The sequence below is a fragment of the Epinephelus lanceolatus genome, chromosome 7 (assembly GCF_041903045.1).
Source record: "Epinephelus lanceolatus isolate andai-2023 chromosome 7, ASM4190304v1, whole genome shotgun sequence".
In the NCBI taxonomy this organism is placed as follows: Eukaryota; Metazoa; Chordata; class Actinopteri; order Perciformes; family Serranidae; genus Epinephelus; species Epinephelus lanceolatus.
In genome coordinates, this window is record NC_135740.1 from 12840190 (window position 1) to 12851921 (window position 11732).

General features: G+C 41.5%; 1 protein-coding gene and 1 non-coding gene across 2 annotated transcripts; one reads left to right on the forward strand and one right to left on the reverse strand.

The window, feature by feature from the left end:
* The first annotated feature begins 248 nt into the window (after window positions 1–248).
* On the forward strand, window positions 249–330 carry trnal-uag (transfer RNA leucine (anticodon UAG)). The gene has a single exon. It is a non-coding gene; the product is annotated as a tRNA-Leu (tRNA).
* A 1001-nt stretch (window positions 331–1331) lies between these two features.
* On the reverse strand, window positions 1332–10289 carry LOC117261465 (uncharacterized). Its single transcript, XM_078169614.1, has 5 exons — window positions 10269–10289; window positions 3109–3756; window positions 2862–3005; window positions 2402–2654; window positions 1332–2120 (listed from the first exon to the last, which is right to left on the reverse strand). Exons 1-5 carry the CDS (start codon window positions 10287–10289, stop codon window positions 1459–1461), a joined length of 1728 nt encoding a protein of 575 aa, XP_078025740.1. The 3' UTR covers window positions 1332–1458.
* Window positions 10290–11732: the final 1443 nt, after the last annotated feature.

Sequence of the window (11732 nt, forward strand, 5' to 3'; positions counted from 1 at the left end):
AAGCCTGACAAGATGGATTTTCATATGATCTTGTGATCCTGTGAATATTCAGCTGCCGTCCAGGGAACTCTCCCATTGGCTTGGTTGATAAATCTTATGGTATGTAAACCTTACATTGTGGGTGCAAGCCTGTGGGTCAGGCTTTTAGGAGCAGTAGAGGCATGCTTGGTTCATAAAGCACAGGACGATGGATTAAAACCATCCTGTTATAAGTTAGACTTGAAGAGCTGTAAGTTTAGCAGATATGAGGTAGTGTGGCCGAGTGGTCTAAGGCGCTGGATTTAGGCTCCAGTCTCTCTGGAGGCGTGTGTTCAAATCCCACCACTGCCATTCAGTTATTGCTATCACAGGGTTTATACAGAAATTATTAAGTTGAATTTAATACTTTTTAATACCGTCACAATATTTTTTAATACCAACGCGACTTCAAGCTGCAACTGTGGTGGCAACCTTTCGAACTTCAGTGTTGGGGGTAACTAATTATAAAGTAACGGATTACTGTCATTTTCTTACTTAACTTTCTGAGTGAGTAAGTGTAATGCTTACAATTCAAATCAAGTACCTATTATTACAGTTACTAGATACTTTGTTACTTTTTTGCCTAAAAGAAAAACACTGACCTATACACAATTATTTGTTATTTAACCCTAACCCAAGACAAAAAGTTATTTCATTGTTATGTGTAGGAAGAGCACACACCACTTCTCCAGCGCTACACTCTTTCTTTCACCATCATTCTCTGTCATCTCAATGAAGACAGAATGACAAATGAAACTCAGAAAAGGTTTAAAAAGTTAAAAACAGAAATGTTTAATTAAATGAATTCAACATTTAACACATGCACAGTTCAAACAGAGAGAGAAAAACTGTCCAACACTGAGATAAAATCAGAGATGAATTGAGAGGGGGGGGTAGTTGGGAGATTCCCGCACGGCTCCATAAAACTGAATGATGTTCTTGTGACTCAGGACACTGAGAATCTCAGCCTGGATGAGGAGACGAGGAAAGGAGAAACTAGAGGGTTATGAAGAGCTTCCTTAGCTGCCAGCTTAACAGTTCCAATATCTGACACTGATGAGGAAACATGACCTTTGAGAAAATAATCATCCCTTATTGGATGTAAAGCTAAAATCTGTAGCCTTTGATTTAATCCTGACAGTGTCTCCAGGATGTCTGAACCTTTGTCATAGGACGGACCATTCACACTGCTGTGACAAACATGCTATTAATCTCAACTGACATATAGGTCATAACCTTTGCATATGTGGAATACGTAACTGTTGCCAAGCAACACAATAACTAACCATCAATTTGATAAAATTGTACAACAACTGCAATCAAACACCAAAATATTAACAGAGGAACACAATTCTCTAACAGAAAAAAAGTCTGTTTTCCTAATACTGATTCCACGTGTACGGTTATCCGTGTGTGTGTGTGTGTGTGTGAGAGAGAGAGTTACAAGTGCCTCAACTGTGTGGCCTTTTCCTCTATTATTTTGTCCATTTGTAGCAGTTCAGCTTTTTTGTCTTTGAATCTTCTGTGAAGAGTGTTAGACTTTGTGATTAGCTCGGCCATCTTCGTTCCTGCCTTTCCCTCAGCCATGTCAGCTAACTTGTCTGCGTCTATTTGGAGTGACTCAGTCACACTGCTGAGTACCCAGCGCTTGTTCCGGAGGTCCTCAAGCTCATCCTCTGCTGCTTTCCTCTTGAGTCCTTGTGCAGCACTCTCTTTCTTTTTTCGTTCATGCTCCAGGTATAGCCTGTACTGTGACCTTGCTGAAGCAGCAGAGGCCAGGAGCTCCTTGGTCAAAGGCACTTTGAGAATGCCACCACAGCCGCTGACCTCATCACAAATTAATCTCAGTGCTTCAAGAGATTCGTCAAGAAGGTTACACGTTTCCACCTCCTTGTTAACTGAGAAGCCCCTCTCTACGGTGGCTTGTCCATGGGAGAGGAGGAGAACACTTTGGCAGAACCTTAGCAGCTCAGGGTGGGACGTGCTGAGTTTGGAGTGCAGAAAGACATCCAGACGCTGCTTCAATGGTTGAAAGCACACAAATTCTTCATCTCTGCCCTCAACAGAGAGTAAGGACGTGAACTGCTGAATGATGACATCACCTACAATATTGACAGGAAAGTTAAGATATAATTATTCATGTCAGTAATACATTCCAGTCAACTGCTTCATCATCCATTTGTAGTGTACATACATCACAGCATGACATAATAGTATCCACATAGAGCTACGAGTGCATATATTTAAATTTGGCAAAAGCAAGACATTTTCATGCTTCTCAGAGTAAAAAGGCAGAAAACCACAAATGAAATTTCTAGCACAAGACCTTAAGCAATTTGCATAACCTATCCATTTCTACTGTCCCTATACAATATTTTCTTACCAGCTGGAATGCCACCTGTCAACTGTTTTCCCTGGACGAACATTTGTACTATACTCTTCATCTGTGTGATGCACCACTCAGGATCTCTGTTCATTCTTGTGGGATCCAAACAAGCAATCTGCCTGACCACAGGGAATTTCAGGGGACATTTTTCCTGCAGCTTCCTAACCACCTTAACCAGGCACTGCAAACATTCTCGCCTGAAGGTGAGCACAGAAAGTTCACCTATCTTGCATCCTGGTTTGCCCAGAAGCTCCTAACAAGGAACATTAAGGAACATGCATGTCAATAATTAGACAGGAAATGTTTACTTTTTAAATCTAAATCTGAATAAACTTCTTATGATGATAATAATAATACTGTACTGAACATATTGCATTTGCTGGTTGATTTGTGCAAGCATCACAATACACATATACACCTCCAAAAAGCCAAACCAAATAACCTACAACAAAATTACCTTGATGGCACACTCAGCACCCAGGCCTATGTCAAGATTTCTAAGGGAGACCCAGTTCTTCTCCTCAGACACCTCGATTTGGGTCAGCTGCCGGGGGGTTCGGTCCTGTAGGATCTCCCGTTTCACGAACCGCTGCAGTAAACTCTTATAATTACAACAAGCAGTTAGTAACCAAGTCATTCCTATCAATTGATACAGCTTAATCAAATTCTAATTAATTAATCAAAATCTTAACAGTGATAATTACCATCAAGAGCTCGGTCAAATCTTTGGCCAAAAATGGCAACACTGGCTCGTCCGTTTGGTATCTGGTTAAGAAGGGGTTAAAGCTTCTTGATATGGCAAGAAAGAACTGCAGTTTTGGGATGATAAGAGGGTCCCCTTGTGCTGCCAAGATGGTGTCGTATGAGGCCGTGCTGGGTTTTTGGACCTTCTTCTTCTCTGCAGCATCCACGTACATTTGAAGCATGGGCCAAACTGCTATTGCTCTCTCTGCCACTGGAACATTTTCAATCCATCTATGGCCGCAGAAAGGAAGGGGAAAGCAAGAGGACCTGGTGAGGTTGGTGAAGTCCTCTCTCCGGGCAGGAACATTGTGGAATAGAAAATGCATCCCTCGCAGGCGTTTTTCAAGCTGCCATGCTGTGAAGCCTGCCTTCATTGCGTTGTGGAGGGTATGCAGTCCACAGCTGCCAACATTGATGACTTGAGCACCTCCATGTAGCTCAGCGTGCTCCTTTTGAAGGAGATCCATCAGCTTAAAATTTACATTTGGGCCATCCATTTCGACCGACAGAAGTTGCCTCATGTTCAGTTGTGCAACACATTCCTGTGAACACACAGGGAAAAAAAAAAAGTTTAAAAAAAAAAGAAAAAGTTTTTTAATTAAATAAATCTGCCAATATAATAGCTACTATTACAGACGATGAACAGTAGGCTAAATCGATTAAATCATCACAAATCCATCAAAATGTTCAAATGCTTTGCATGAACGTCAATGCCCCTATGTAAGATGGGGGTGTGCAAAGCATCCAGTATTTGTATTTGTATTTTTATTTGTTGAGGGATAAAAAGTATTCGTATTTGTATTCGAATAAAATTCAAATTAGGTGTAAAAATGCAGGTTTTTTGAGTAACACTTCTAATTAAGAATATGTCAGTGTAAAAACAAGTATTCTTTAATTAGCCGTTATAAGAATTATGGTTGTATATGCAATATTGGTTGTTTTTTCATAAATACAGCAATAAACATGTAACAAGGAACATCATTGAAAAGAAAATAACATACTAACAGCGATTACCTCATCAATGCTTAAACCAACAAGAAATAGATTTCCTTTGAATGAATGGGGGTGAGGGGGTTTACTGTTGGTTCTCTCTCTCTCTCTCTCTCTCTCTCTCTCACTCTCACACATGCACGCACACACACACACACACACACACGTGTCAGTTTTATTTTCATGGACACAAAGTTCTAATCTGTTGAACTTCATCTTGGATGGATTCACCATCATCATACACAATCCACTCTGAAGTCATCGAAATCCGGCACTTGGGCAGTGACTTGCGGCATCAGAAGCCAACTAAAAAAGGCATCTTTTAACATCGGCATGATACTCGGCCGGTTGCCGTTTTAGTTTAACAGCACCTGGCAGTGTCAGGGGGAAGTGCAGCGGGACAAGGATGAAAGGTAACGCGTCGAAAGTCCGAGAGGGGAGGGAGGGAGGTAGTGGTGGTGGATGGGTCCAACACACACTGACTTCCACTCGAGAGAGCAGTGTTCAAACCCTGTTCTTTTTACCTAAACCTAACCACTTCCTTTTGTTGCCTAAACCTAACCATGTGTGATTGATGTCAATTTGCGGTGTTGAACCGACGTTGTGCGTTTATTTTGAAAGAGACTGTGTGTTAATGTTAAATTTCCTGTTAAAACAGTAGTGTATCTTGAAAAAAGAGAACTTGACACAGTGTCCCAGAACGTCAACAACCAACACACCCAGGGTACGTTTCACGTCGTATTTGGACGTGGAAAACGTCAATATGTGATGAGGTCGGAGTGAGAATGTGTTGTCTCCAGCTATTTAAACACGTTCAGTCATAGAGAGGGGACACTGAGCTGTTGTAACATTAATCTGACCCCTGATCAGTTCAACCACTGACTGATTTGTATGACTGACGGGGCAATGTGAGTGAGAGCCTGAAAAGAGAAAAATAACACTTTTGTCTTGTTTGGACTTCATTAATATAGTTTATCAATGTGTTTGTGTTTATGGATAGTTGGTGTGTTATTAATCAAACAGCAACCTCCGGGGCCAAATTGCAACGCAAAGAATGGCCACTTGAGGCTGGCTCTTGGGGGTCCAATTTTACAGCAGAAATAAACATGTTTAAAGCCTGGTACAAAAAACGGTATTGGTCTCTACAGCTAATTATTCCCTTCATGAAAACTGTACAAGGGTTGAATTTTCATATGACTCACCAGCTTGAATGTTATTAAGGCTTAAAACTATGCATAATTAAGGGCACGATTGCTTTAATTGACAGGCGGGTACCCATTGTTGACAAGCAGCAACAACACTGGTTAGGCAATGTAATTATAGCTTAACCCTAGATTCACAGTGTAGCGGTGCAGCTGTTGCTATTTCAGTGTGTTTTCAGTTCATGAAAGTTTATTGTAACATTTAGGTTGCCTAAAAACTCTTGTTCAGTAGTTGGTTATAATAAAAGAACCTCTAGGGAGTCAGATGTTTAATTTTTCTTGTTGTTTGATAAATGGTTTTAAGTCTCTTCTTCACTAAATTAGTATCAGCATTAGTATTAGCACAGGTAACCATAGCTCTAAATGCACCGTGCTTACTAAGCAAGCAGCCAGCATTAGGGTTATTATGGTCACTTGTGGCTCAAAAAAAAAACAAAAAAAAAACTCCAAGATAGTGACATCCAAAATGCCTAAGTCAAGGCTTGAAAACAGGTGTCCATAAACCAATTGGTGACTTCCAGGTGACAACGACCATTATTTTATACAGTCTATGGTTATTATGGATCCCACTGGTTTTATTGGAAAAGCCATGGGACTGTGCTGTGATTGCTATTACTTGTCATGTTCACATTCGAAGGCCTGAGGCAGTTACGGTTAGTGCAAAGAGGTCATGTTCAGGGCTAGTGCTAGCCAATCTCACAGTAGGGGTGTGACTTGCCAAGAAAAATATCCAGGATCCATAATGCATAGTTGATTATGTGGCTGGGCGAATGGCTTAAACATAACATTGCAATATTTTTAGGCTTTATCGCAATACACAATATATATAAGGGCCGTAACGGTACATGTATTTGTGTCGAACCGTTCGGTACGCGGCTTCCGGTTCGGCACGACTCTGTACCGAATTATTGGGCGCAGGATATTATTTTATTTTATTTTGTTTTATTTTAATTCCGTTTTTGCGAGCCGAACCATTTAAAATATCTAGTTCCCCGACGGACATAATTGAGTGACGGACCGAGTCCCGTAAATCTCCGCTTTCACTTTGTGCAGCGCATTCTCGCATTTTGACAACATGGCAAGTGAGCCTGACGAACCTGAAGACCCACCCGCAAACCTTAAGTCCTCCATTTGGGAACACTTTGGTTTCAGGGTAAAATACAAAGATGGAAATAAACAAGTTGACAAGACAAAAGCAGTGTGCCGACACTGCAGAACAGTGGTCGGGTATGTACTTGGAAACACGTCTAACATGGTAACGCATCTAAAGCGACACCACCCGAGTTTGAACGTTAACCGGCACGACTAGAAAAAGCAATCTGGTGCAAACTATGATATCGTCGTCGTTTAAAAAGAAAGAGCGTTTCCCTGACCATCGCGCTAAAGAAATAACCAACGCCATTGGAGTTGAGTAAAATTGTTTAAGCTGCACTTTAGATATAAGCATGTTTTGTTTACTGCACTTTAACAAAGTGGGAAAGCTAAGTAAGTTCCTAGTAAAACTGAATCTGAGAAGGCTTTAAAGCTGACCAGCTGCACTATACTTTTCATATTAATTGAGAAAAACTGTTAAAGCAGAAATTTATATTTATATTTTTCATTCAAAAAATGTGTTAAAAAAACAGCAGGATTTTATTTTTCACTTTTATATTTCTATTTTCATTCAAACAATGTGAAAAAGCAGGATTTTATATATATTTGTTTCATTCAAAAATTGTGTAAGAGTTAACTGCTGTGGTGGTGTGTTTTAATAAGGTTACCAATAAGTAAAAGATATTTAATAGTTGTCTATTTTTTTCATTACTGTACCGAAAAAAAAACGAACCGTGACTTGTGTACCGAGGTACGTACCGAACCGTGATTTTTGTGTACCGTTACACCCCTAATAAATATACAGTACAGGCCAAAAGTTTGGACACACCTTCTCATTCAATGCGTTTTCTTTATTTTCATGACTATTTACATTGTAGATTCTCACTGAAGGCATCAAAACTATGAATGAACACATGTGGAGTTATGTACTTAACAAAAAAAGGTGAAATAACTGAAAACATGTTTTATATTCTAGTTTCTTCAAAATAGCCACCCTTTGCTCTGATTACTGCTTTGCACACTCTTGGCATTCTCTCCATGAGCTTCAAGAGGTAGTCACCTGAAATGGTTTTCCAACAGTCTTGAAGGAGTTCCCAGAGGTGTTTAGCACTTGTTGGCCCCTTTGCCTTCACTCTGCGGTCCAGCTCACCCAAAACCATCTGGATTGGGTTCAGGTCCGGTGACTGTGGAGGCCAGGTCATCTGCCGCAGCACTCCATCACTCTCCTTCTTGGTCAAATAGCCCTTACACAGCCTGGAGGTGTGTTTGGGGTCATTGTCCTGTTGAAAAATAAATGATCGTCCAACTAAACGCAAACCGGATGGGATGGCATGTCGCTGCAGGATGCTGTGGTAGCCATGCTGGTTCAGTGTGCCTTCAATTTTGAATAAATCCCCAACAGTGTCACCAGCAAAACACCCCCACACCATCACACCTCCTCCTCCATGCTTCACAGTGGGAACCAGGCATGTGGAATCCATCCGTTCACCTTTTCTGCGTCTCACAAAGACACGGCGGTTGGAACCAAAGATCTCAAATTTGGACTCATCAGACCAAAGCACAGATTTCCACTGGTCTAATGTCCATTCCTTGTGTTTCTTGGCCCAAACAAATCTCTTCTGCTTGTTGCCTCTCCTTAGCAGTGGTTTCCTAGCAGCTATTTGACCATGAAGGCCTGATTGGCGCAGTCTCCTCTTAACAGTTGTTCTAGAGATGGGTCTGCTGCTAGAACTCTGTGTGGCATTCATCTGGTCTCTGATCTGAGCTGCTGTTAACTTGCCATTTCTGAGGCTGGTGACTCGGATGAACTTATCCTCAGAAGCAGAGGTGACTCTTGGTCTTCCTTTCCTGGGTCGGTCCTCATGTGTGCCAGTTTCATTGTAGCGCTTGATGGTTTTTGCGACTCCACTTGGGGACACATTTAAAGTTTTTGCAATTTTCCGGACTGACTGACCTTCATTTCTTAAAGTAATGATGGCCACTCGTTTTTCTTTAGTTAGCTGATTGGTTCTTGCCATAATATGAATTTTAACAGTTGTCCAATAGGGCTGTCGGCTGTGTATTAACCTGACTTCTGCACAACACAACTGATGGTCCCAACCCCATTGATAAAGCAAGAAATTCCACTAATTAACCCTGATAAGGCACACCTGTGAAGTGGAAACCATTTCAGGTGACTACCTCTTGAAGCTCATGGAGAGAATGCCAAGAGTGTGCAAAGCAGTAATCAGAGCAAAGGGTGGCTATTTTGAAGAAATTAGAATATAAAACATATTTTCAGTTATTTCACCTTTTTTTGTTAAGTACATAACTCCACATGTGTTCATTCATAGTTTTGATGCCTTCAGTGAGAATCTACAATGTAAATAGTCATGAAAATAAAGAAAACGCATTGAATGAGAAGGTGTGTCCAAACTTTTGACTTGTACTGTATATATGTATATGTATATATATATATATATATGTGTGTGTGTGTATATATATATATATATATATATATATATATATATAAATATTGTGATATTTTGAAATCTCTTATAACCTATATTGTAGACCAGTGTTTCCCATTAATTAACGAAACTATGGCGGTCCGCCATAGTTTAATTTGACCCGCCATAGTTTCTAAATAAAAGATTTAGGCTGCCGAAAGTATTGACTTCTCATGATATAAATAATATCTCGAACGCCGTAGCGTTTTGTGCCGATGTGCTCAGGCTGTCAGATCCAGCGCTCGACAGTGGGAGCATTTCACTCCACTAAAAATACGTGTGTGCAAACTGTAAAAAATATTTAGGGGCACATGTGTGCATAAAAAAAAATCAGCCGAAGCAGCCTATATTTTTGTCAATAAAAAAATATGATAATCTAACCGCAAATGTTGGAGGAACTCCAGCCGCCTTCCCTCTTCCCTGTGTGACATGATTATGGGTGGTTTTCCAAGCCACTGTCGGCACAATAAATCTAAGTCCCACTGTCGGCTGGGTGGAAATAAGTCAAAGGGCTCTTGTTTCCCGGCACAGCGCAGGGTTGCGAACCCCGCGCAGAGCTAGTTTCGAGCAGTGCAACCCGAGGTGCGCTCAGTTTGGTAGTTTGACAGACGGAGGTGCGCTGAGATGGGTGTGGTGGCGCAGCAGGGGGAGGTGTCGACAGATCCAGCTTGGCGCAGTGACAGTTTCGTGCCAAAAGGCTTCACCGAAGCTAAAAGCTCGCCAGCTGAAACCAGGTCTACTGTCAGCGCAGGGGGAGCGCAGCCAGTGTAAGCCGAAGTTTGGCTGACCGGCAGACAGTGCGCACACATCACCAAAACCTCACAGGCAGTTTTCCAGAATATCAGGCACATTAACAATGCAATAAATAGCCACAAAACCACTATTCAATGCAACTATCTGCAATCAGCACATAAATGTATCTCTATATCGACTGTCCCGTCACATCTGATGTCAGATCAAAGGGGATTGGCACCGTTTGGCACCGTTTGGCACGCGTAATGGAAACCCAACCTGATTTGATTAAACAGCTGCAAACTAGTGAGTTCACATCCCTCTCAGCCAACCACAAACAGCCACAGCATCAGATAGGGAGTATATATTCAGCATCTGTCACCTTAGAAAAGTCAAAAGAAAAGAAACAGAGTGAAACTGCGAGAGAGAAAGAGAGAGCGCGCGCACAAGAGAAACACAACATTGATTTACAATTGTGGTGACCTCCTCCCAGGCCACCTTTGCATCATCAGCCCGTGGAGGTCTGCTTGCAGTTCCGTATATTCGTACACTGCGAGCTTGGACCTCCCAGACCAAAACATCAGTTTCCTCCTGGGAGAAGTTTGGCCGTCTGACGCTGCTGTTCTCTTCCACCATGGCGAATTGAGTAAACTCTCATTACGCCTTCGTGCGGCACATTTAAGGGTGAGGAGAGGGGCTCATTTGATTGGGGTGATGTGTGTAAAACCCACTCCACGCCTTCTCTCCTCCCTCTTTCTGACTTGCGCAGGTAGGAGGGACGGAGGTGGGAAAGAGGAGTAGCTGCGCCAGCGCGCACGGTGTGCCAAACTTGCAAAATCCGCCTGGCCACACCCAGTTGGCGAAGCACAGGTGCGCTGCACCCCCGCCTCGCCTGGTCTGCGAAACTAGAGCCCAAAGTGTGGAGAAGAGGGACCGGGAAAAGCGGTGGACCTCCGTGGAAGCCTGCTCCGTTCTCCCCGCAGTTAGGGACCGTTCGCCACAGTACCGCTACTGGGCAGGGTGGAAATAAGTCCTGCAGAGTTTCAGAGGACCTGGAGAATGTTTTAGGATAGTAATAACATTATTACAAAGATAATATAAGATTTAATAACATTAAAGACAAAATTAAATAATTGCAATACTTTTTCAAAACTGGATGATTTCACCTTTCTGTACATTTTGTATACCCCCCCCCCCCCCCCCCCCTCCCCCATAGTTTCCCAAAATCCTGTGGGAAACACTGGTAGACTACTAAAATACAAATTATTAGATGAACTACAGTTACAATAAAGTTAAATAAAGTAGCTACTGTCATAATAGAATTAAGTAATGTGCTGTTAACAAAGTAAATACATTACTATTATAATAAAGTTAAACAAAGTACTGTTACTGTTAAAGTTGAATAAAGTACTGCTATAATTAAATAAATCAAAGCAGAACCACTGGTGCTTTTATTTTGAAGCACCCAGCTCTTCTTGGGCCGAAGTGTTGGTGTTTTTGCTTGAACGTTCGGGTCAATGATAATTGAATAATAATTTACTCATTAATTACATTCAGCCCAAAAACCAACTAACAGCTCTCCATTTTATATATTATATAATATAGTTTTTGTAAGTCCCACTGGTGCTCCATGGACACAAAATGTCACTGTCTGGAGCCCTGCAGATACAAAGACACACACTTCCTCTCCTCATGCTATAGTTAATCTCATTAAGTTAAACTGTTAAAGCAGCATCATTAAATGGGATGATTTATTCACTGTAAGCTGGAAAAAAAATGCAGGCTGCAGTGGTGCTCCATGAATGCAACTAAATAGTAATGTAAGTGGTCTGGAGCCCTGCAGATAAGAAACACACTTTGCCCTGCTGACACACTGTTGCTTGAGAGAAAGTGATGTGGATGGGATAAGGAGTGTGTGTGTGACTAAACAACTGAAGTATATGGGCACTTCACATTTCTCAAAACCAGTATGTAAAGTTACTGTTCAGAATCTGAAATTATATTAGCCCACAATGCTTTATGTGTGTAGTAAAGGAATACTACACCCCTAAAATGAGAATTTATATATCAGTTACTTAC